The sequence below is a fragment of the Vicugna pacos genome, chromosome 16 (genome assembly GCF_048564905.1).
Source record: "Vicugna pacos chromosome 16, VicPac4, whole genome shotgun sequence".
NCBI classification, from domain to species: Eukaryota; Metazoa; Chordata; class Mammalia; order Artiodactyla; family Camelidae; genus Vicugna; species Vicugna pacos.
In genome coordinates, this window is record NC_133002.1 from 58,127,090 (window position 1) to 58,151,800 (window position 24,711).

The 24,711-nt window shown below is 55.5% G+C and overlaps 2 protein-coding genes and 1 long non-coding RNA gene across 10 annotated transcripts in view; 2 read left to right on the forward strand and 1 right to left on the reverse strand.

Annotated features, from left to right (window-relative positions):
* The first annotated feature begins 859 nt into the window (after positions 1-859).
* On the forward strand, positions 860-7,222 carry TSEN54 (tRNA splicing endonuclease subunit 54). 2 transcript variants are annotated; one of them, XM_072939576.1, is made up of 12 exons: positions 860-989; positions 1,132-1,296; positions 1,412-1,475; positions 1,560-1,643; positions 1,972-2,070; positions 2,570-2,622; positions 4,085-4,186; positions 4,387-5,030; positions 5,703-5,763; positions 6,081-6,197; positions 6,392-6,439; positions 6,705-6,841. In XM_072939576.1, the coding sequence occupies exons 1-11, from the start codon at positions 934-936 to the stop codon at positions 6,393-6,395; spliced, it is 1,449 nt and encodes a 482-aa protein (XP_072795677.1). In that variant the 5' UTR covers positions 860-933; the 3' UTR covers positions 6,396-6,439; positions 6,705-6,841. The 2 variants fall into 2 exon arrangements, with proteins under 2 accessions (XP_072795677.1, XP_072795676.1); XM_072939575.1 differs by lacking the exon at positions 6,392-6,439 and having other exon boundaries at positions 6,705-7,222.
* Positions 7,223-8,006: 784 nt separating this feature from the next.
* The window catches only part of LLGL2 (LLGL scribble cell polarity complex component 2), a 32,435-nt gene continuing 15,730 nt past the window's right edge, over positions 8,007-24,711 (forward strand). For 4 of the 7 annotated variants that reach the window (XM_072939568.1, XM_072939573.1, XM_072939574.1 and 1 more), the window contains exons 1-2: positions 8,248-8,399; positions 18,664-18,757. In XM_072939568.1, the coding sequence (XP_072795669.1) occupies positions 18,683-18,757 (75 nt within the window). In that variant the 5' untranslated portion in view covers positions 8,248-8,399; positions 18,664-18,682. Of the gene's footprint in view, positions 8,032-8,247; positions 8,400-15,097; positions 15,121-18,448; positions 18,503-18,663; positions 18,758-24,711 lie in introns of those variants that run through there. The other 3 variants (XM_072939570.1, XM_072939572.1, XM_072939569.1) reach the window with 3 other exon arrangements.
* Positions 12,644-18,323, reverse strand: LOC116283716 (uncharacterized). The gene is made up of 3 exons (XR_012059853.1): positions 17,254-18,323; positions 16,343-16,464; positions 12,644-12,966 (listed from the first exon to the last, which is right to left on the reverse strand). It is a non-coding gene; the product is annotated as an uncharacterized lncRNA (long non-coding RNA).

The following is a 24,711-nucleotide window of genomic DNA, read 5'->3' on the forward strand; positions in this document are numbered from 1 at the left end:
GGGCGCCACTGCGTCCGGGTTGTGGAGCCGGCACGACCTGGGGCTCTAGAGTTCAGAACGAAGGATAAGACACCCTGTTTGTGACTGTGTAGGAGAGAAGACATGATGTGAAGGGATCTGGGAACCGAGACCTGGGACTCCCACTTGGGAAACCTCTCTTCCTCTTTGCTCCTCGCCCCTCCCGGGATTCCTGCGGCGACCTCCGCCCGCGGCCAGAGTCGCATACCAAAAGCCACTAGTCGGAGTAATGGTGCCACCTACCGGACCTTGTTGGAAAAGTCCACGGTGGCGGCTGTGGGGACCCCAGCCTCGAGGAGGTGCTAATGACGGGCTGGGGTGGCGCTTCAGCACCATCGTGGGTCGGACAGCGCCTCCCGCCCCCCCTCCCCGGCCCTAGAAACCCAGCTTCCGAGCCTTTAGAAAGGGACTCAACGGAAGACCCTGAAAGAAGTCCGAACCTCCCTAGACCGCACCTGATAGCCCTCAGTGGCCTTCAGTTGGCGAAGCTAGAATTTGGGAGTCCAATGCTCTCCCTTCTCTAAATCCCCTCTTCTTCCCTCCCTGTCCAGCTGGGTGGTAGGCACTAAGCAGCCCAGGGCTGCGGAAGGCAGGGTCACGCATTTGACTCTTCATACTTAACTTCAAACGCCGGGCTTTTCAAGTTTTACTAGAGAGGAGCCCAGAGGAGGGCTGGGGATAGGGGAGGGGAGCTCCTACAAATCCAAAAACCTGCAAGCTCTCCGCCCCCAGAATCGAGGCACATGTTTGTTAGCAGGCGCTAGGATTCAGGACACTCAGGAGGGTGGAAAGCACAGGTGGGTTGTTCCGGAGACTGCAATCGTAGAAGTCGGATCCACAGGCTTTAGGGCCGTGCGGAGTTCCGGCAGTGGGCGGGGCTTGGGCGGCGCGCGCGCAGCCGCAGACGGCGGCCCAATGGAGCCCGAACCTGAACCCGCCGATGTGGAGGTTCCTGCCGGGCGCGTGCTCAGGTACGGCGCGGCCCGGCCCGGAGGAGGCGCTTGGACCGAGGGGTGGGCGCGGGGAAGGGGACGGGTACCCTGGACGGGAATCCCGGCCTGGGCCGAGCGGCTCCGACTACGTGGCGCTAACCCCGGTCTCTTCTTTCCTCAGTGCCCCGGAGCTCTTCGCCGCCCGCTCGCGGTCCCAGAAACTGCCCCAGCGCTCGCATGGCCCCAAGGACTTCCTTCCCGACGGCTCAGCGGAGCAGGCTGAGCGGCTGCGCTTGTGTCGCGAGGAGCTTTGGCAACTGCTGGCGGAGGAGCGCGTGGAGCGCCTGTGAGGGGGGCGGGCCGGGGCGGGGGCGGAGCCAGGGCTGGCGGGCCAGGCGGCCGGACCCGGTAGACTAATCCTGTAGGTAGTCTGAGACCGACCCCTCCCTACTCCTCGCCAGGGGCAGTTTGGTGGCCGCCGAGTGGAGACCGCAAGAGGGCTTCGTGGAGTTGAAGTCTCCTGCGGTGAGCGGTGGGGCACAGAGACAGGGGGCCCGCCCTCTCTGCTCTCCTGGCTCCTATGTGACATTTGCTCTGGGTCCCACGCAGGGTAAATTCTGGCAGACCATGGGCTTCTCAGAGCAGGGCCGGCAGCGGCTTCACCCGGAAGAGGCCTTGTATCTGCTGGAGTGTGTGAGTGGGGCCCTGGGAGGGTAGGGAAGGGATTGGGACCAAGGAGCTGGAAGGACATGTTTCTATTAGAGAAAAAGTATATACAGCAGTATTCAGAGAGCTCGTAAACTGATTTCTAGAGCAGGAGACAAGAATGCAGGGAGCAGGGATTCTGGTTTAAATTAGTGGTGCTGCCTCTCCACCACCCCTACCTTCTTCCTGGTTGGCCATATTCTTGCCATGATGAGAGGGGCATATAGCACGCAGATAATCAGAACCGGGAAGTTGCCCTATTGGCTGTGCCACTGCAGGGAGGGTTCACAAGCCAAGCTGTTGGTCGCAATTTCAGGGCTCCATCCAGCTCTTCCACCAAGACCTGCCGCTGTCTATCCAAGAGGCCTACCAACTGCTGCTGACCGAGGACACCAGGACTTTCCTGCAGTACCAGGTATCTGCCACCCTCTCCTGGGAGTGGAGCCACCCACACACTGAGCTAAGGAGTATTTATAGGTACCTGCAAGGCACTAGGCATGGAGTGGTGTGCTGAGGCCACAAGATAGGTGAGGTCTCTGCTGTTATGGTGCTTACATCCTAGTGGCACTTGGGTAATATATAAGCAAGCAAGCGAATGGACAATTGACTTCACAGCTAGGAAAAAGACAGAGGGGGAGGGGTATAAGCCTAGAGTCATAAATGTGGGCATCATGGCTGCATGGATGGTGTTTCAAACCTCATTGGGCTGTATGGGGGTGTGCCCACAGTAGAGGGCTGCGTCTGAGACCTTAGTTTGGGGAGGGTGTTTATAATGGATTATAGTCCAACCAGTTTCAGGGTTTGGAATCGGGGGGTTGTAGGAGAGGCAGAGGAGGGGGTGTGAGGAATGACCGTTGTCTGGAGAAACTAGTTGTTTTCAAAAGTGGACATCTGACCTCTACTTTTCTTTTGAGGTCTTCAGCCACCTGAAGAGACTGGGCTATGTGGTTCGACGATTTCAACCAAGGTAAATCCCTATCCCATTTCCCTTGCATTTGTTCTAGTCCTGGGACCTGGCTGACTAGCCCCAAGGTAGAAAGTGGCCTCTTCTCATCTGGAATCCTTGGCCAGAGCTGCAGCTCCCTGGACGTGGGCTGGAGACCTCTGCTGGAAGTGCTGTATTGAGACGCATGTTGGGACAAATCTGGGTCATTTCAGCTGATCCTGGGTTATCAGATTAAGCCCCATCTTCAACCCATTCACTGCACAGATAACAATTGAGCACTTACAGCTCACTGTGAGCATGTAGATGTGGTACTGGGACAATTCCTGGCACTTAGTAGGTGTGCAAGTAGATTTCTTGAGTGAAATTATGAAGGACCAAGTGAGGAATTAACAGTTGAGTAGGGCTGCATGTTCCTTTTGCTAGGTTAGATGTTCCTTCCTTCTGGGGCCTCTGAAGATCATCACCACTTTAGTAATCCAGCATAGCGAAGAGCCACAGAGACTTTCAGACTCTTGAAAGTTTGAAACTGGTACAGCCTTTGCAGTTTCACAGTATGTCAAGAGTGCTTTAGAATAAGTACATCCTTTAATTCCTGAAAGTGGAACATATCCTAAGGAAACAGTCTCAGATGTGTGCATAAGTTCACCTGTGAGAATGTTTATTCATTCGTTGAACAACATTTACTGACTACCTAGCAGAGAGCAAACCACTGCCCCACAGAACTTGCATTAAGTGGAGAGCTTACATAAAACACCATCACCTTACAAAATCAGTGATCGTGGAAACATCCTGTGAGCCCAACAGGGAGAGCATGGCCACACAGATTAGTTTAACCTTTAGAGCAGCGCTAATAGAACTTTCTGTAGTGATAAAAATATTCTGTGTTTTCCAATATATGTGGCTTGTGCAACTGTGGGCCTGAATTTTTAATTTTGTTTAATTTTAATGGATTTAAATTTAACTTAAATATCCACTTGTATCTAAGGCTACCATATTGGACAGTGCAGCCTTTCAGCTATGTAAAATGAGACCCCCCCCCAGCAGTATGATAGTACAGTGTCTTTTTGACAGAAAAAAAAAATGGAGAGAGAGACAGCCAGTGTATTTATAAGAAACAGAATGTTATAGTGGTATCCATGAGTTTTAGTTTCACTTTTCTGTATTTTCCAAGTTTTCTAGTCCCCTTGATCTTTTCTTACCAGTAATTAATCATTTATTGCCAGCTCTACAGGAGCCCTGGTTCCAGGGAGGCTCTGTTCAAAGGTGCCATTGGTGAGACCCAGAGACCTGGACAAAGATACATGGGCAGGCCCCTGTGGCTGCCCCCATGTTCCTTATGTGCAGGTCTGCCCTGGGCCTTAGCCCTTGGGTATGGCTTTAACCCTGGCCCACTGACTTAATCTGGGCCAGTCCCTCATACACTCCACTGGGAGCACCAGATTGAGGAAGTGGATCTGTTGCCCTCCCCATTCTCATCCCACAGCTCTGTCCTGTCCCCTTATGAGAGGCAGCTGAACTTGGATGGCAGTGCCCAGCACTTGAAGGATCGGAATGGCAAGAGGAAGAGGAGGAGCTCCAGCTCTCGGTAATGCTCCCACCTGGCCACCCCTCAAGGGAGAGCTGTTGAGGGAGTGCTGGTGTTCGGGACCTCAGAGAATGCCTGGGCTTAACACTGGGCTTGGGTGGCTCCTGTGGAGGCTCAGGGAGGCAGTAGGGCATGTGTGGGTCACGTGAACCTGCGCAATCAGGAGCAGATGTGCTGCATTTCCTCCCCATATCCCTCAGGTCCATTAATAAGAAGCCCAAGGCCTTGGAGAACCCCCAGCAGGGGGTGGATGGGACACCTGAGAGACTGGCAACCTCCAGCCCACCTCCCCGAAACAAGAACAGCCGGTGCCCAGAGGAGAAACCCCAGGAGTCAAGTCCCCTAAAGGGCCCAGGGGGCCCCTTTCAGCTTCTGGGGTCCCTGGAGCCCTACTCTGGTCTGGCCAGGGAGGGGGTGTGGTACAGTCAGGAGAGTGGCAAAGTAGAGAATGGGGCCAGGGGGGCTTGTAAGCCACGCTGGAACTTTGAGCAGATCTCCTTCCCCAACATGGCTTCAGACAGCCGCCACACCCTCCTGCTTGCCCCAGCCCCAGAGCTGCTCCCTGCCAACATCATTGGGCGGGAGACAGATGCTGCGTCCTGGTGCCAGAAGCTAAACCAGCGGAAGGAGAAGCTCTCCCGGCAGGAACGGGAGCAGCAGGCAGAGGCCCAGCACTTCCGGGAGGATGTAAACTTGGACCCCGAGGTGCGGCGCTGCTCCAGCTGGCAGGAGTACAAGCAGCTGCTGCAGAAGCGGCACCTGCAGAAGACCCAGAGCCGCCCCCCACACCTGTGGGACCAGCTTGTCACCCCCTTGCTGAGCCCTGGTCAGGCAGACTCCCCAGGTACCCCCTCACCCTGCAGTAGGCCACTGGTAGCTGAGGAATCACAATACTTTGAAAGGGGAATGGATTGACCACGACTGGTGGGGGAGGAGAGAGCTGTTGGTAGAGTGGAACCCACAAGGATAGTCCATTCTGGGAAGCAGCCGAAAGACCCAGGTGGGAAAGTTTGGAGATGGCAAGTCAGTGCCCCAAGGAGAGGCAAGGAGGAATGAAAACTACGGCCACGTCCTTAAAATCATAAACAAGATGCAATTTAGATGGCTCTGCCATCAACTGGCTGTTGGTCCCCTGTACTCCTACCTTTGTTAGAGGGGAACAAGGATGTGATATGTTGGACAAATAAAAAGAAGGCTTACTGTATGCCCTGCATGTTAAGAATAAAGAATTAGGCAAGAACGGTATTAACGGATTCAGAACTACTTACAGTCCTTACAGGAACATGGTAAATTGTAAGTAACTAGAGTAGGGGGTGCCACAGAAGCTAAATGTGAATTTCAGATAAACAGCTAATTTTTTTTAGTATAAGTATGTTCTAAATATTGCATGGGACATACCTGTACTGAAAATCTGCTAAATCTGGCAAACCTAAACTAGAAGGCAGATTTGGAAATGTCAGAGGAGTCTGGATGGCTGACCCTCCTCACTAATGCCTTATTTTCACTGTCCTTGTAGCCACTGTCCTTCAGCAGATCTCTATGCTGCAGACAACACACCTTGCTGATGGAGGTGCCTGGTGAGTTTCCTCGTGGTGCCTGTCTCCACAGTACTTTGGCTGCCAGCAGGAGTTGGCAGCTGGGATTTGACTCCTGAAGTTGGGCATGAGCTGGGGGATCATTCCAGGGACCTCTCCCCTGGCTAATATTCATGTGTGTCTAGGGGAGAGGGAGGAGTGAGAGACAAGAGTAGATTTATTATAGCTGAGCCTTCTCTGGCCCTCAAGTGACACCTCACAGCAGGACCTCAGTGCCTAGGGGAGGGAAAGGGTGGTTTGGAAAGAAAAGGTGGGGGAGGAGAGCCCCTGTTTCCTAAGGTTTCTTACTCTGTCCTCAGGCTGCTGGAGAAGTCTGGGGGCTTGGAGATTAGCTTTGATGTTTACCAGGCTGACGCTGTGGCCACGTTCCGAAAGAATAACCCTGGCAAGCCTTATGTCCGGATGTGTGTTAGTGGGTACGAAAACAGTGAGCGCTGCCCCCAGGCTGCTCCCAGTTCTCTTGTAAACCAGGTGGACCTCCTCTCCATGGCCCTGACTAGTCTGTCACCCCCTGAGAAAAACCAGAGGTCCTGAGGTAGGCCACATAGCCAGTTAGTGCTCTGGGAACCCAAGCTTCCCAATCTTCAGCTCTCGTTCCTGGTATTTTCAGGTAGTCTCTCTCCTGTGCCACTTTAGTCCCAGGCTCACCCAGCAAAAGGTATGTGAATCAGGGATTTTCAGGCTAAGAATGATGAGAACCTCACTTTTTCTAGTCCCCTTACCCAACCAGGGCTCTGGGTCTTACCTGGAGAACTTATGAGAGCCATGCAATTTGCAGACAGAGAAGAGCCCCAGGGCCAGACTTCTTGCACCCCCAACTCCTGTCTTACACTCTCCATTCCCTGGGAGCCTCAGAGGGCTGGGTTCTCAAAAGCTTATGGGTGGGCTCCATTCAGGTCTCGGTCTAACCTTGATCCCTGCAGATTTGATGAGCCAGTCCCAGACCTCTGCACCCTCAAGCGGTTGTCCTACCAGAGTGGGGATGTTCCTCTGATCTTTGCCCTGGTGGATCACGGAGACATCTCCTTCTACAGCTTCAGGGACTTCACGCTGCCCAGGGATCTGGAACACTGACCACGCAGCCCTGGCAGGGCCTGGGGTCTGCTCTGGGGGACCTGGACTGTCTACTCTCAGGGACTACCTCAGTTGCCTCCTACACCCAGACTCTGACCTGTCACTTTAGGGGCTAGTCTGGGCCTTGGCCCTGGGTATCTGATGCTTGCAGGAGAGTGGAGCCTTGCCCCTGTACCTGGCTATTGCAATGCATCCAAGCTTCCAAGAGATTGCTGCCTTGCAGTGATCCTCTGGGAACTCAGGATTAGATTTCAGAGACCCAGGGAGGTGGGGCAGAAGAGAGGACTCTGTGCCTTTAAATGAGAGGGTGCCTGCTTAATGTGATAAAGCCAAAGCCATTAAAAATTAGACCCCTTTTCTGCTGTAACTGGATATACTGGACGATTACAACACCCCGCCATACCATTGTCCGTGGAACTGGCCCCCAGGCCCTCACCCCTGCTTTGCTCACCCACAAAGAGCGCCTTCTCTGTGCAAGAGCTAAGAGCAGCCCGCCCGCAGCACGGCAGGAACGCGACCCCGGCGCCTTTCTCAGGGAAGTAACAGACCTCTAGTTAGCTTTGCTTTCAAAAGGGTAGTCCGAGGAAGGAAGTTGGCACTCCTTTGGTCTTTCCGTGTATGCAGCCGGGTCCGGGTAAAAGGGCGGCGGAGAAGCGCTTTGTCGGTGTGGCTTGAACCCTAGTTGTTTCGAGCTGTGCAGTGGGGCGCGCCATTGCCCCCAGGGCCTCGGGCCGAGCGTCCGCGCCCCGTCTGCTCCCGCGTCGTCGTTCCAATCCCCTCCCTCGTTGTGCTAAAAACTCCTGTCGCTGTTGCTGTCCCTCGGGGCCTCCGGCGGCAGGGACTCGGAGGAAGGTCTAGGCTTGGGGCCCGCCCCGAGAGGAGGTGCTTCTCAGCGACGCCCTTCTCCCCAAGCCACCTGGCTCTTGGGCCCGAAACTTGGCCCTGTGTCCGCTGGTTACCCTCTCTGATCGGGTTGGGCGCTTTCAGGAAGAGCCAGCCTGGCTCTGCCCCTCCCTCTGCGGAGCGCGGGACAGAGTTGTGGGAGGAACCGCTCCCCTCTGCAGTCGGACCTGGGAGGTGGCCTGGGACCGCCACGAGTTCCGGGAACTATTTCCTCCTCCGGGAGGCGGCGGGACACTGGGCGCGGCGTGCCGTTCTGCGGCCAGGTGCGCGCAGGTGAGGCTGGGGGCGGGCAGGCGGCACCTCGTGCATATTCAAGCAGGGCAGAGTCCCGCCCCCTCGCTCCCTGGAGCCACGGATTGGCCCGAGCGCGTCTCCCGCCCCGCGAGGCTCCCGGCTGCGCCCCCACCTCGACGGCGCAGGACGACCAGGGGCGGGACGAGGTTCGTGGGGGGCGGGGCCCTGGGGGCCGGGCTCTCGCCCTTTATGTAAATAGAGGCTCCGCCCTCTGCTCGCCGCGCCTGAGGTGAGCAGGAAGGAGACGGCCGCCCAGCAGCCTGTGGGCCCGCCGCAGAGTGAGCGGAGCCGGCGGCGGACTCCGAGGGACGTGGAGGCCTCGGGTGGGGGCCAGCCTGGGGTTCCAGGTGAGGCGCGGGCCCGGACCCTCATAGCCAGGCCCGCACCCTCGGGGTGCCCGCCACTCGGGGCGGGGAGGAGGGGGAGGGCCGGGACCCCTGGCTTCCTCGGGCCCTACCGGGCGAGGAGGGCTGCGCCCAGGTCCGCTCGCCTCGCCCCGGATCCCGTCGTTCCGCTCGTCTGGGAGAAGGACACCTGTAGAAAGTGCCGCTGGGAACTTTTCTGTGCCTGATCCGCCCGCGATTACAGAATTCAGGTTTCGAGTTTGCACAATAGCGTTGGCTTTGAGGAACAGGGAAACAGGTGCTCCTCCCGTCTGGGTGCGGGGGTCACTGCAGGCGGAGACGGGGTCCCCGGGCCTCGAGCTCCACGTGCAAGGCGCCTGGCCGGAGAGGCCGGCCCCGCACGTCTCCGGTGGACCTCTCTCCGCTAGCCGGGGCGGGAGCGCGTTACGTCGGCGGCTTAGCCCCTGCTTCTGCCATCTGGGCCCTCTCCCTGCCGGCTCTTTGTGCCTCCTAATCCCCGGACGCAGGAAGCCCGCGGGAGGGACTTGGGTCTCGGGGCCTTTCTCCGCCTCAGGCGGCTTTGGACACCTTTAGGGAACGTTATGGAGACCCAGTGTCTTTTCCACTACCGAGGAGGGTGAGGTTGCGCCGTGGTATGTTGGGATTTGGCGAGGAGTGAAAAAATTCTGTCTTGCCAGAGAAAGTGTGCAAAGTTTGCTCTTGGTTTGCTCGGGCTGGACGGTTCGCAGACACACAAAGCTTTGGCTGTGGGGAGAACTGACTGTAACCGGGAGAGCCGTGTCGTGGCCCCATGAGGTTCTCACCTGAGACAGGTGAGCTTTGGGTGAGGTGGGCGGGGCGTAGACTCAGCCCCCTTCCCATGGGGATCCATGTGCCAGATGCAGGGCGTCTTAACTTGGGCTCTAGGGATCCTCTGCAGAGTTTACAGCTCAAGGTCCTATCAGGCTGTGGAGGGGAGGAGGGAGGGAATGAGTGTGTCAGGGAGACAGGAAACCCCAGGTGGAGGAACAGCAGCAGTACAGAAGAGCCCTGGCCCAACACAGGGGGAGCCAAGGTCAGAAGTGGCTTTTGAGGAAGACAGATCTGGGCCTTTGTGAACTGAAGCATGAGGATGATCCTGGAAGAGATGGTCCAACTTCTTCATTTTATACACAGGGAACTCAGATTTGGTTTTCCTAAACCATTGGCCCACAGAGCTCACTTATGTCAGTCGGGACTCAAACCCAGCTCTGGGGACTCTGACCAGTGCTGATTCCTGTTCTCTGAAGTTAGACTCAGCCCGTCTCTGTGGCCATGGGGCCACTGGACAGTGTTTCCCAGGTCTGGGATCATTGTGCATCCCTACTCTTTCCGGAAGCAATGGAGTATCCCCTTTAGCAGCAATTAATATAACTTTACTAATTTAGCACTTAGTAATGTTTTAATGTCCAAACATTAAAAGGAAAAAGGAAAAGACCCTTAATCTCAGATGACCCTTGTTGGCATAAAAAAAAAGGTAATAGGACCCCAATGGGGAAAATGAAGTGTTTTAGAAAGTGTAAAATAAGAGGGAAAAAACTTCTCCCTCTTGCCTTTCATTCTTTCCTCAGATAATGTTCATTAAGTTTTTTAGTGTATTTCCAGATTCAAGTGTAGTTTTGAATTGTGCCTTGCTGATTTCTTGCTACATGATCTTGGCTTTGGCACTTAACTATGCCAAGCCTCAGCGAGCCTTGTTTTGACAAAAGTTGACGAGAGGATGCAAAATGTCATAAAGACATGTGACCTGGCACACAGCATGCACCAGGTAAAGGTGGGTTGCTTAGCATCCCCACCAAGCAGAAAAAGCGTGGTCACTTGTCCACCTTCGGGCAGACGCTTGGGCCTCTTGGACCTCCCTGATGGTTGTGAGGGAATTTGACTTCTCTGTCCAGAAATCATGATTTTTGAAAACCTCTAGAGATCAGAACTTTTAAAATGAGAATGTTGCTCCTGGGAGGGCAGAGGTAGAGGTCCGTGGCCTCTCCTAACCTCACCTCAGGTTCCAATAGCCCTTGGTAATTCTGCTGCTCCTTGGAAGAGCCAGGAATGAGGCCTAATGGCCAGACCCCGCTGTGGGACCTTTCCTGGGAGGAGTGTGTGTGTGTGTGTGTGTGTGTGTGTGTGTGTGTGTGTGTACAATCTAATCTGCTCTACTTTCTGCTCAAGGGGAGGCTTAGCTGTATATATTCTGCATCCTGATGGGTGGGTGGGTAGAGGGAAGCACATTCCTGTGCTTCTCTGTTGTCATTAAGGAGATTTTCTGCAAACTCCATAGTGCCTCCTTTAGGAAACAGGTATCCTCTTCTCCCAGGACTTCCTAGCCCCAGGACTCCCCCTCCCATAGAGAAAGTGGTATGCAGAGCCAGAAAGTTTGGATCCTCTGCCATCAATCTGTGATCTGCTGTGTATCCCACTGGAGACACTGAGCATCCCTGGCAAGAGAAGAGTCTCTAGGAGTAACGTGGTGTTTCCTGAAGGATCCTCCCAAATGTGTCAGAGGCAGCTTTTGAGACACCTGAATCAGGGGCCAGGGTGGAGGCCAGAGAGGCCTGTGGTCCCTGCGCCTGGTTGGCTGCTTTGAGCAGCCCTGGCTGCCTGGACTCATTTATCCTGAGTACTCAGCCCAAAGAGGCCTTCTTATCTCACACAGGCGATATCATTATCAGGGCTCCTCCTGAGTCAGGCATGCCAGGTCTGTTTGGCAACTTTGTTTTTTCCTGCCCAGGAGTAGTTTGCAGGGAGAAGTGGGGTATGGGACAGAAGATGAGTGTTTCCCATGGATGCCACCCATACTCTGCCCTTCTCCAGCCCTGGCTCCCTAGGTTTCCCCAGGAGACTCTCCCTAACCTGTGCCCTGTCCCCATGAAGCTTTGCCCAGCTCCCTTGGGGTGGCCTTCCCTCCCCGCCCTGCCTCTCTGAGGAAACTGGCCCTTTGAAGAGTCACCCCACTCCTTTCCGTTCCTAGGAACCACAGTGAATTCTTGAGCTAGGAGAGGCTGCTTCTCTGGGCGTGGGGACAGGGAAGCTGCTAGGTTCCTGACTCTACCTTTCAAGAATTCAGCAGAGACCGGAGACACCTAACTCAGTGTTCCCAGGGTTTGATGAGAGGGACATCTGGACACAGGACTGTTTGATTCTAGTAAATAATACTATTATTGGATCTCCTTGCCAAGGAGCTGGGTGTCCTGGAGCCTTGGGCTGAGGCAGGGCCCATAAGGGTATCCCCAGCAGGATGTCAGACATGACATGCAGCATGGCCTTGGCCTTGGCTGGAGACCTGAGATTGGGGTGGGGGGCAGTTCCCTGAGGGACCATGTGGGGCTACAGCCCACTGCTCTTTGGGGACCATGGCTCCCGACTGGAGAACAGCACCTTTGCCTAATTGATCCTGGTTCGGTCCGAGCTGTTTATTCGTCTATTCAAGTCATCCATGTAAATCATCCACCTTCTCCCCAGAAGGGCTTTGCTTTTCCAGGTACTTGGCCACATGGAATCCGTCACTTCCCTAGAGAGAGGCTGGTGTTAGATTGGAGAAGGGGACTGAGGCCCCCAGAATGGAGATGTGGTGAGGATGTGCGCATTTTGACTTTCCACCCCATCCTCACAGGCCTAGGGCAGGAAACCCTCCTTGTGGGAAGAAGCTGGATGTGGCAGGAGGACCCTCCCAGGGTTGTGGGAGGGGCCTGTGGCTCTGTAGGATGGACAGTGACACCTGAACCCAGACAGGGAGGGCAGGGAGGGCTCTGGCTGCTGACCCTAGGTGGTCCCATGCAGCCTCCTGTGGGCAAGGCCCTTTGCCCTGGGAGAGAGGCTTGAACTGAGCAGATGGTCTGCAGTCAGGTTATTGGGACTAGGACTCTTACTGCTCGGGCTTGAGGGCTCTCAGAATCAGCTATTTCACAAGTAATTGTAAGAATTACATGAGATGATGCATGTTAAGTGCTTCAAGTAGCATCTAGCCACAGTTCCCTTTTATTACTTAACAACAGCAGTGACAACAATTCTGTGGTTCCCGCCCCCCTCTCTGTCTGTGTTTTCCTAGTCCCACCTCCGTGGAGGTGCCTTTTCAGCAAAGGTTTGGTTGCTAAGCTGCTGGCCAGGGGCCTGCCTGGCGCCTCTGGGAGATTGGGTTTCCCAGGGCAACTCAGGCACTTTGCAAAGGAGCCGTGGGCATCTGAGTTGGCACGGAGGGGTCAGCAGCCGCCCTAGCCGCTTAGAGGCCTGCCTTACCACTCCCCTTTGTGGGAGGTGCCGGGGTGCACTCACACCCAGCCCATGGAGGCCAAAGCCACACACGGGCCTCACACAGGCCTCACACAGGATGTTGGGGAAGGGAGGGCAGTTTCAGCAGCAGCAGACTGGCAGGAGCATAAGCAGAGAAGAGAGGAGAGGAGAGCTTGGGACTCAACTTCACACTGTGTTTGCTCCCGGAGATCGTGAACATGGGCAGGTGCTAGTGTGGCTCCAGGAGCCTTCTTTCCCTTGGGCCCGAGATGTCCAGAGTCCTGCTTTTGGATGTAGCCTCTCCCTGCAGATCAATAGAAATGCCCAGGTTGTTAACAGGACCCCCTAAGGGGCTGGCCCATCACCCACCTCCAAGACAGGCTGGCTCAGCTTGGCCAAGCCTTGATCTCATGAGGACAGTTTAGCCCAGGCATCCCAAACAGTGTTAGTGTGGGACAAGCAATCTGGTCTGGGGACCCCCTTCTTCCTTCCTGCAACACAATCAGACCTGCTACTTAGAGCAGAGAACCAAGACAAGTACCCCGCCATGCATTTATTTTTTTCTCTGCCGCTACTGGTCTCTGTCCTGAGGGCCTGCAATGCAGGGGTGGTGGGAGGGTCAATGTGTGACCCCGCTGCAGGGTCCAGGCAGAGGGATGGGAAGGGCAGACAGGGTGAGGTGTGGCTAGCCTGTTGCCAGATAGGTAGCCCTCCTCTTTTATTCCGGGGTGGGCATCAGGGTGTGAGGAGACTGATTCTAGGCCCTGGTATGTTGCGCTGGCCGGCAGCAGCGTTGGATGACTGGAGCAGTAAGAGAGAAGGAAATCGCGGGGTCGGCTGCCCACGGGGAACTCTCAGGCTAGTTCCATGCAGGCAGCACAGACCTGTGGGGGGAATATGTTCAGAATTCGCCACAGGTCAGCAAGTCTCACGTGTCTTGGCCCTAAAGCCTGAGCTCCGGCCCCCAAGGGAACAGAGAGCGGGGCAGAGCAGAGCAGGCAGCTCAGAGGTAGGTCTGGTCATGGACAAAGTGTGCAGTGGACAGGAACGGAGGCCCGGGTTGGTCAATCTTTAGAAGTTCAGGGACCCGCAGCCAGGCGTCTAGTTGCAAGCAGCCCAGGCCCTCTTCTGTGGGTGGGTCTAAAAAAACAAAGAAGTTCAGGGGATTGAGAAGGTGTTTCTTCTCAGGAAGAACCCCTGCCAAGGGTCTAGCCAGGATCCTCGGAGCTCCTTCCAGCCCCAGTGACTTTGCCTTAGATCCTTCTTGGTTTCAGACTTGGGAGGAGCTCCTCAGCTTGGGGGGTACCTGGACTCATCTCTTCTCCCACATCCCTCGTGGTGTACAGTACTCAAGAGTTTGCTAACCCCCTGCCCAGCCCTTCCTGTTGAAGCTCACAGCCACCCCACTTGTCACAGCCTGTGAAGTAGTAACATCCTTTACCTCCAGCCCCAGGACCCTGAGGCCTAAGGTCACACAGCTGGTCCAACCCACCTGTCTGTTCCCTGCCTCTGCACCCGTTTAATGTCCGTAGCAGGGGGAGTAGGAATGATTCCCCCAACGGGACTGAGTGCCTACTATGAGCTTAGGGCCACCCTCACAACTGACTACCACCTGGGCCTTCACCCCTTCTCTGTGTGATCCTCTTATCTACCTGCCTGGGAGGCAGATAAACCAAGAGAAGGAAAAAAATCACCAGTAATCCCATAACCCTTCCAGTGTGTTGTTGACTTATGTAAATATTTTTAATAGATTCTACCTGACTCTTGGAGACAGTACCTGTTTCCATGGCCATGGTCTCCTGCCCTTTAAATGACTGTATACCTTCCACCATGGGGCTGAGCACCCTTCACCTGCCCCCTGTCGTTGGCCGCTTAGGTTGCTTCTGATTTTCCCTAGTGGCCAGCACGACATGGGGGAGGAGGACATCCAAGGAGACAGATGGGTGCACGTGTCCGGTGGTTTTCGGAACCATTTTAACCTAAGGTGCGGTCAAGCGCTGAGGGAAGGGGGTGAGAGTGGTCAGGATGGGTTCAGACGGGGAGGCTTTTTGGAAGGTGATTTTTGATATGCTGCTTGAGGGGCAAGAAGGTTGTTTCAGACAGAATTGTGGAGACAGAAGCACAGAATCCATTGTGAATGCAGCCTGAAGAGGGGCTGAGCAGATGGAGGGGCCAACTCGAGGCCAAGCAGAGGGGACGTGGGGAGGAGGGGACGTGGGGGAGGGGAGGGTGGGCCCCATCAGATCCCTGCCCAGAGCAGTCTGTGGGTTCCCATGGAGTCAAACTGCAGCTCTTTGCTGGGGCACACCAGGCCCTCTTCCGACCCACTTCATCTCTCCTTGTTGTCTGTACTCAGCCTCTCCTGGCACACGTGAGCCTGTTCCAGCTGCCTGGCCCACCCTGTCCTGAATCTTGCCGTGGTTGACCACTTCCTGTCATCATTCAGGCCTGGGTGGAGGTATTACCACCTGCTTTCATTCATCCAGTGTGTGTGGGGTGAAACAGGGCGGGAGTCCCTGAGTAGGAAGAAGACCCTTGTGGAGGGTTGCACAGGTAGTAAACTGTTAGTAATAGTTAACTGTTCCAACAGGACCAGTCCTGGGGAGCAAAGCCAAGCCAGGAAGTAGAGGAGAGGGAATGTCAGGGGAGGCATGTTTGAATAGAGGGAAGGGTGGGAGGCAAGTGAGTATCTGCAAGAAAAGCGAACCAGGCAGAAGGAATTCAAATCCACAGGTCAGGCTCTGGAAGGTTCACCGAGTCCTTCGACCACCTAACCCTGGTCACTCGATCACGCGTCTTCCCTTATTTTCTTGCTCGCTCTGATCTCTTTCTGACACCATCCCGCTGACTGATTGCGTACCTGTGAGTCATCACACTCTCCCCTGCAAGGATGTAAGCTTGGTGAACTGGGGGATCTCGTCTGTCTGTCACGGTTGTATGCTCATTCCTAGGGCAGTGTTTGCTCCGTGCCAAGCACTGTGTCAGGCACTGGCGTTTGGCGCTGCTCCCGCTGCTCCCAGCATACGAGCTCTCTGGGCCTCGAGGAGCTGTCCTGGGGGACACTTGGCTTGGAGGAGCTGAGCTGTAGTGCTTAAGCCCTGGCTGTTGGTCCCTTACGTCTCTCTGCCCCACCCCCCAGGAGTGGGCTGAGCAGGTAGGATCTGTTCCACACCAGGAGGCTCCAGGCCCAGGTTCCGGAAGCTTCTCCTAAGAGAACCTGCTTGTCTGGGGTGAGTGGGGCTGGGAGTTTGCCTGGAGGTGAGTCCAGCCAGTCCCAGCCCTGTCCACCTTCAGGATGGGATGGTGCTTCTTATGCCTTGACCTGGGCAGTTATTTCCGTATCGGGGGCTACACTGAAGGTAAGTTGGAGCGAGGAGCAGATGCTGGGCCTTCCCTGCCTTGGTCCTGGCTCTATCACCCTAGGGCAATGGGGTCCCAGCCCCCATGGAATGAATGGCAGATCCATGCAAGGCCACTCAGCCCTACCCAGCCAGACCTCGCCAGCGGCCAGGCCCCTGGCCCCAAACTGCTTGGTTGGCTCCCAGTTGAAGTCATGTGGGTGTGTGTGTCTGCGTGCGTCTGTGCCTTTTAACTGCAGGGGTGTAATTAGGCATCCTCTGTCTTGTCATATCCATCCTTTGCTGCCTCCCAGAGCCCTTAGATTTGGGAATTTGCCAGACCTGGGGTCAAATCCGTGTTCTGCTGGTTCTTTCTCAGTGACCTGGATGAGGTGCCCAGCCTCTGTGGTCTTCATTTCTTTGTCTGCCAAGTAGGGATATTCCATGCATCTCCCAGGGAGGATCTGGAAGGTGAATGAACATCCAGGATGAGGTTTAGATGCACCTTGTTCTAACACACAAAGGTTTGGTTCAGTGCCTGGTACGCAGCAGGTACTCTGAGGAGCAGTTGGGTGGGTGGAGTGCCCGCCCCACCTTCCCAAGTGGGCTGCCTCCCACCCTGCTCCAAATCCTATCTCCCTCCCTCCCACCTGCACATTTTTCCCCGGGACTGTGTGATGTCACCCTTGAGCCTCTGTGGGTCCTGCACACAGATAGCCCTGTGCCCTCTTGTCCCCACCACATGACCTGCGCCAGTCCCTAGAGCAGAGCCAGGTTGGCCTCTCCCTGGAGTCTGCAGGCCCCTGTCCTCCTCCAGGGCATCACTCCCAGCTTCCTCTGACTTCTGACCCAGTGACCTGGGTTGGGGGAGAGAGAGCAAGAACAGGCACCCCCAGGAGCCCCAGGCCGATTGATGAGTTGGCGCCACCCTCCCCCACGGCTGGAATGTGAGGCCACCAGCTCAGCTGTTTGTCCAGGAGGCTGAGGTCACTGCAGGCCTGTTTTCACTCCCAGTCCCTGGAGCCTCCGGGACTTTCCTGTGTTTGTTCCCTGAACCTGCTGCAGGGCCTCGGGTCAAGTGGGTACCTGGGAGCCTCCCCACTACCTGTTGATCCTTGGAGAAGTGGGGTTCCTGCTCTGGCTCCCCCAAAAAAGGCACAAACCTCTCATACCCACCCCTTCCCCCACCTCCCGCTAGTGGTGGCCTTTCCAGTGTCCCCAGAAGGTGAGGTGCTCTGAGGTCTGGTCTTTACCTTTTCCCAGCTGGGGTGGGTTTGAATTGCCGTAGGATGTGTGTCTCTGCCAGAAAGTTCCCCCAGCTCTGCCACATATGTGCCTCCCATGGTCCTTTCATATGCAGTGTCTCAGCCTGATGGTTAATTTTTATCACCTCCCAAAAAGCCGGAAACTTCAGGGCATCCTTCAGGTCTCAGCTCAGCTACATTTTTCTCTCTTAGGACATCCCCTCCTTCTCCCCAGCCTGGGCCAAGTGCCCCCTGTGCCTCCCTGTCAGAGCACCCGGCACACTGCACCACCGTGTCTTTACCTGCCCCTGCTCCAGAGTAGGCTCCTCGGGGCAGGAACTGGCTCCGCCTCCTTCCTTTCAGAGTCTAGTGCTGAATGAATGAAGCCATTTCCAGGGTGGGCCTGGCCCCTGTGTTTCCAAGGACAGACCCTGATGTCCTGTGGTCAGTGGGAGGAAGCCAGAAGCGGGAACAAACATGATCCTTCCTCCTTCCCCCAAGGATGATCCAGAAATAGTTCCCCTTGGATTGGAAGTGTATTCTATGGTGGGCAGATGGTTTTGGAGCCTTAAGCTGGTTTCTTTGTTGGGAGTACATTTCTTCTCCCAATTTGCTTCCACTTGGACCTGTGGGAAAGGGAGCCTTTCTGAGCGCACCCCAGCACCCCAGGGGAGCTGGAACTGGGAGAGCCAGAGATGGGGGCTGGGGAGGGGGCAGCCAGGAAGCCTGGGGCTAGGACTGCGGCTGCAGAGACCTCATCAGCCCTGGGGGTGGACCCAGCTCCACTGTGGGTCCCAGGTGTGGAGTGGGATGGGCCAGCACCCCTGACTGTGTGCTCTGCACCTCGCCTGCTCCGGCTCCTAAGCTGAGAGTCCCTTGGCAGGCTTCCCTGAAGTTAGAAGGAGGAGTCTGCCCAGGTGTACTGACTCCCAAGAGAGAGTTCTGCTGGGCCCCATTAGAAATGTCCCTGCCTCTCCCCTCCCCCATTTGGGTTCTGACTTGAGAGCCTCTGCATTCCCACCTCCTAGCCCATTCTGGAGAGAGGCTTGTGAAGTTTCCCTTTCTGTTTAACCAGAGTTTTATGGGTCTTCAGAAAACAGGTTAACAATTAAGCTTAATTAACCTCAGGGCCTCTGGCCCTCCTGGTTCCTATAAAGCCAGGCTAAATGGCTTCCTCCCCCGGCTTCTCCCGTTGGCTTTATAAGGCCACAGGTGTCTAGGAGCAAGCATCAGAGCATTAGGCAGCCCCGGCCTCCAGGTACAGAGCTCTGTCTGGTTTCCTCTCCTGAAACCGGGAACCAGAACCACACTCCAGGGGTCTGGCCCTCCTGGCCCAGAGGGTGGCTGCCTTCGGTGCTAGGGGAGAGAGGCCAGTGCCTCCCTTGCCCTGGTCCTCAGCAGCTCCTCCCCTTTCCCCAGGGGGCTGCACAGGAGCAAGATGAGGCGGTTCCTGAGGCCGGGACATGACCCTGCGAGAGAGAGGCTCAAGCGGGACCTCTTCCAGTTTAACAAGGTAAGGGGAAGCGGGGGGCCAACAGGGTTTTATGTCAGGTTTGAAGGTGTCCCTCTCACCACAGGCTGGGCTGGGGGCACTTGAGTCGCCCTTACCTGGATTAAGGTACTTACTTGTAACTGCCTGCAATGCCTCGTGGGAATCTGACTTTGGAAATGGGTTCTGGTTAGAGAGGCTTTCCTGGGGAAGGGCAGTAGGATGCCCAGGAGTTGGCACTCCTTGTCCCAAGTTTCTCACTGACTCTGTGACCTCTGCAAGTCAACTCTGTCCCTTCCAGCCTCAGTTTCCCCATGTGTAAAATGGGGATAAAACAACCTGCCCTGCTTACCTCCTCATGGGGTTATTGAGGAGGCTCAGGGCTGGGGAAGATGAAAGTATGTTGAACCCTGCAAAATGTAATAATGTTCCTGTGATGCCAGTTTCCTTGGTGCCCAGGGGCCACAGGCCATGACTGTTCCCTCCCTCCCCAAATTGCCCCCAAAGGAAAATGCAGCTTTCTCTGCAGGTGAGATGCATGATTCCTTCTGACAGGCTCCAGGCCTGCGTGAGTGTGGAAAGGCGCCTGCAAGAAGGTGCCGGGGTTGGCATTTGACTACCCCAACCTTACACACCTCCTAAGGCCCCCGAAAAAAGTGTCGTGTCACTTGAGATCACAGGGAGGGTCCCAGAAGCCTCGCAGGGCTTTCCCTTGGGGGCCGGGCCTGAGAAGGTGACCTATAAAGGGAAAACGATCACAGCTTGGTTTATTAGGTCAGAGCCCACCTAGCAATCTGCAGCTGTTAGGGAGTAATTAGCACCTCACCTCTGCTTTGATCTAGGCCTTTGGCCCATGCCTGAGCTTCCCTGCACCATAAAGGCAGACTCCAGGAAGGGGAGCATCAAGATGCTCTTCCCCTCAGGGGTCCCGGGACCCCTCCAGGACATGCTGATGGGTAGGGCTCAAGTCTAGCTTAGCCACTTAGGAGCTAGGTGACCCCATGCCCATCACCCACAGCATAGGCTTGTTATGAGGATTACGTGGAGTTAGATCATTTAAGTGCTAGGCAAAGTGGTCCAGGAACATTGGGTGCTGTTTGCAGGGGCTGCCTGCCTCCCAGGGATAGAGAGCTCCCAGGCGCTTGTTTTTGGTGAATCAGGGTCCCAATGTGCTCTGCGTTTTCCTCTGATTTTCTTGACCTATGACTGTGAGGCCACTGGCCTCTGGGATCAGGGCTTCCCGAAATGAACGCCTCTTCCCATTGGCAGAAGGAAGCTGTGAGCAGGGCTTTTGGGCCTTGTGATATGGGGGTGCATGTGTTATGACTGGGGGATCTTGGGGCCCCTGGGGGCCTGCCATTCTCACTCCCAAGGGAGCAGCCCATGAGTGCTGGGTGCGGGTCTCAGAACCTCAGCATCTGCCCCAGGGCCTGGGTGACCCCTGTCGCCTTCCATTGCCCCTGATGACGCTGGGATCTCACACCCCAAAAAGGTGGCCAATTCTAGTGGAAACCGGATAAACAGGCTCAGCAAAGAGGGATAAACCCCCGCCCCAAGTTCCAACTGTGCAGCAGTAGGGTGGGGCTGGGGCGGGGCTGAGGCTGAGGAATCATCCCCCCACTTCCCCCACGCGTATTCCTCAAACCTGGCTGCCCCACCCCCAGACCTCGCTGGGGAGGGTGTCTGGAGGCTCCTGAAATTCCTTCCTTCCTTCCTTCCTTCCTTCCTTCCTTCCTTCCTTCCTTCCTTCCTTTCATTTGCAAGAAACATGCATTGAGTACCTACTGTATACACAGCCCAGGGCTGAGGCTGTGAGAATCTTAGATGATAAGACCCTTGCCCTCCAGGACTTTTATAGTCTGGTGGAAGGAAGAGGGCTGATGGTCAAAATTCCACTTTCTGAGTGTAGGAAGGGGAGAGTCTTAGGGGGCACTGGGGAGGGGAAGAGATTAGTTTCATCTAGGCTCTGGGTGAATGGTGGAGCCAGAAGGGTTGGGATGCCAGATTCTGGAAGCTTTGGGAACCTGGGTGGTCCCACCCACACCAGCCCCACCCCAGACCCCTCCTCTTCCGTGAGCGGATCTCATTTATGATTCAGAAATGCTAACATGGGACTTTTTGTTTTCCTTTTTTTCAATCTTTCAATTAGAAACAGGTAAACTCAGAGCACTCAAGGGATCTTTGCATTGACTGGAGGGCCCCATAGTGGGGGTGGGGCCCAGGGCAGGAGTAGAGCCGTGTTTCCAACCTCAGCACTATTGACATGTGGGGCCTGTGGGGCCTGCTGTGTTGTGAGGCTGTTTAGCAGCACCCTGGCCCCACCTCTCCAAGACGTGACAACCAGCAATGTCTCAGGACATTGCCCAGTGTCCCCTGGCAGGTAAAATGGCCCTGGTTGAGAGCTATTCAGGACATGAGATTGATGAGATCTGGTGATAGAAGGAATATAAAAGGGAAGGGAGGTGGATGTCCTACAGGAGGAGGGCCTCCATCCTGGCTGGGTGGTGGGGCCACGCCCTGGGATGGGAGCCCAGGAGGGGCCAGGAGCAGGGTTGAGGAAAGTGATATGTTTGGTTTGAACAGAACAGCGAAAATGATGATCATCGATTTATTGAGAGGCAGTTTTGCCCAGGGGTTAGTGGTGCTGACCCTGGCACCTGGCTACCAGGGTTCACCCAGCTGGGTGACTTTGGACAAGTTACTCATCTCTAAAACGGAGAGGATAATAGAAGCTACTCCACAGTGTTGGTGTGCGTATTAAATGAGTTAATATATAAGTCGAAGGGCCCTGATTATAGTATCAGCGCATCTCTGTGAATGTTATCTGGCTTGAGGTTGAGTTTGGAGAGTCTTGGCACCCTCAGTTGAGAGCAGGTCCCAGCAGACAGTGGGATATATAGAACTGGAGCTCTGAGCCTTGTATCTGGGGAAGCAGGAAGCGTTTGGTCACCTGTTCCAAGAGCTCCATCCCAGAAGCGCTGGACTGCAGAGCACTGTGCAGGGGATATGGGACAGTGGCCCCATCGTCAACCAGTCTCAAGTGACATACAGACCCTGGCTTCTAAACCAGTGCTGGGCCTCTCCCACCAGCACTTTCTGGCCAAACTCCTTACACCCACACCAAGAGATGTCCTGTTTCTTCAGCTTTGGTACCTGGGAAGGAACTGTGTCTGTGGACAGATTCTCTGAACCTTCTGCTGAGGACTGATTGTCTGAGGAGCAACTCTAGTTCACCAAGGCTTCTGTGCTAAGTAGCAGAGGGACCAGGGCCAGGTTGTGCATTGTTTGGGGTGGGGACCTGGAGCCAGGTGGCCTGGGTCTAGATGCCAGCTGTGCTGCTTCCTCATTGAGTGACTGCAGACACGTGCCTTAACCTCTCTGCTCCTCGGTTTCCTCTTCTGTAAAATGGGCATTATAATAACCCCTACATCCAGACTAGTGTGCTAAGTGAGTTAAATTTGCTTCGAGTGGTGCCCACATATGGCTAGTCCTGAGCCAAGTTCAGCCTCGTCTTCACCTCGTCCTCTTGACAACTCATAGGTGGGTGGCGGTCCTATTCTGTAGGCAAGGAAACAGATCGAGGAGGGCCCTGGCTGGGAATGAGGACTCCCATCTGCCACCAGCTCTGTGGTCACAGGCTGGCAACTTAATGTTCTTCTCCTGTGCTGGGTGGTGGCTCCTCAGGCCTGTTGGGAAGACAGAGAAGTCGGCTGGCAGTGCCAGCAGGGCCACTGAAGACCAAATGAGGGGACAGCAGGGGAGGGGGGGATGACTGCAGGGGGTGTAAGTTCATGTTAAGTAAAACTCCTTCCTTAAATCCCTCGAGGCCCTCCCTCTGGTGAAACCCGCCAGCCAGCTGATAAGGGCACCCAGGCCCACCCTCCCCCACCCCCAGCGCTGAACAGTGTGTTCCTGACCAGCTGCCCCTGTCCAGGGCCAGGCTGTTTTGTCTTGGCTTTTGCGTGGCTGGGCCTCAGTGTCAGGTGACAGCCACATAGGGAGGGCTGGGTTGCTGCCACTGTCAGGAATCTGGGCTGACCACACCCAGTATGGGGCAGTGCCTCTCTGTCCCCCACCCCACTTCTGTGCACCCCCTGTGGTCCCGGGCAGCCCTCCTTCCCACCCTGCGACCAGCGCTAGGTACTCCTTGACCCTCAGTCTTGGACGGGGTGCCCCCTTGCTGGAGGCAGGGTAAGGGGCCTCAGGCTCCGTGACAAACCACCTTTGCTCTCCCCCTTCTGGGAACCTGAAATGGGGTCCTGGAGCCAGACTGAGACAGACGGGCTTTCTCTCCCACACCAGACTAATGTTGCAGTTTGGCGGCTCCTACCAATCTCCCTTTCCCAGCTCCCTGTCAAAAGAGTTCATTGTTCTCTCCTCCCTTGGCAGAGGTCACCTGAGCCAGGTAGCTGGATGCTGAGCTCAGGAGATATGGGAGGATGGCCCAAGTGGCTGCCAGGATTTGGTCAACCTCCTAGCCTGAGCCTGAGCCGGAGACGGCTGGGGTCTCCGGCCGTGAGGGCCGGCCCTGGAATCCACACCTACCGTTCCAGGCAGAGCCCACGCCCCACCCACTGTCCTGGGTGGAGGGATGATTGGGGTTACTGTGTGCCGTGGCAGTCCCTGGGGTTGTGTCCCTGGTGCCCTGGGGTTGCTTTCTTTAAGGAAGTTCATACCCTCCTTGCTCCAGGGTCCTGGGACTGTGCCTAAACCCTAAACAAGCTGGGGTGGGGGCAAGACCGGGTTCCTGCCCACGTGGACCAAATCTTCAAAGGCTGTTAGGAGTTGGAGGGAGGGACGCCCAGGGAATGGGAGGGGCACCTGAGCTTGGGAGGACAGCTGGAGTGCAGGCCAGGGGTACCTCGTGGAACCTTCCTGCTTCCCCAGGCTCCTTGGGCCCTGGGTGTTCAGCTCCTCCCTGTTCCTCTCACTTAGCTGACCTCTCCTCTCTCCCCATATCCAAATTCCTTCTCCATTTCTAGCCAGACCTTGCACCCCAGGCTGCTCGTAACTGGCCTGGGGCCCCCACACCTCCTTGCTCCACCTGGTCCCCAGCTCATGACTTGCTTTGCCTCATATGATATTGCCCATTCAGAGATTGGGTCTTATTTGCATGTTGAAGCAGGGCCACCTTCACTCCCTGGACTTGGGGAATCATCCCCTGTCACCACACTATTTACATTTGAACCACTCTCTTAGCCCCAGTTAGTTAGGGCCACCGTGAAATTCCCTCCCCTTATTTTGTATTTGAGAGACCCTTGGTCCCTCCAGAGTTGTCAACTGGGAGAAGATGCCCTGAGGAATGCGAGGGAATGAGGGAGAACCTTAGAAGGAAGTGGGGGGCTTATGGGGCAAGGCCTATGTGCTGCCTCTGTGAGACAGCCAAGCCCTCCAGCCACTGTCAGGTGGTTGTCCTGAGGCTCATCACATTTGAGCCAAGGCCAGCCTGCTCACTGCAGTCATTAGAGTTGTCGTGTTTACCACATACGAAATGAGGCTCAGGGAGGCAAAGTAGCTCACCCAAGTCCAGACACCTTTTAAGGGATAGCGGAGGATTCTAAACTTCATGGGCCTGACTCAATTCCTGTTGTTTGTTTGAAAACCAGCCTTTGGAAAAGAAGAGGGGATGGGTAATAGGGACGGGGAATGGCATAGTGTCCTCAGGACCCCGAAGAAATGAGGAATGAGTATGAGTGATTGAATGATGGGCTCGACCTTTACCTCCCTCTGGGTTAAGAGAAAAGAGCCCACCCTGCAGCAAGAGTGACTCAGGTGAGATGTTAGCAGAACTTCCTGCTGATGAGTTGAGAGGATAATGTGTGGCCTGAACCCTTGACAAAACTGCAGACTGTTTTCTCTTTGGCTTGACTTTTCTGCTGATGCACTGAGGTAGAAGTGTCTAGGGCAGCACCTCGGTTCAGTAGGAATATAATATGAGCCACATGTGTCAATTAAAATGTTGTCGAAGCTTCATTACA

What these genes read in the sequence shown, in the direction of transcription:
- TSEN54 (XM_072939575.1), top strand. Translation starts at nt 934, where the DNA reads ATGGAGCCCGAACCTGAACCCGCCGATGTGGAGGTTCCTGCCGGGCGC. An exon ending in AGGAGGAGCTCCAGCTCTCG is followed by an intron (nt 4,187 to 4,386) that starts GTAATGCTCCCA and finishes CATATCCCTCAG; the next exon opens with GTCCATTAATAAGAAGCCCA. An exon ending in GTCCGGATGTGTGTTAGTGG is followed by an intron (nt 6,198 to 6,704) that starts GTACGAAAACAG and finishes TGATCCCTGCAG; the next exon opens with ATTTGATGAGCCAGTCCCAG.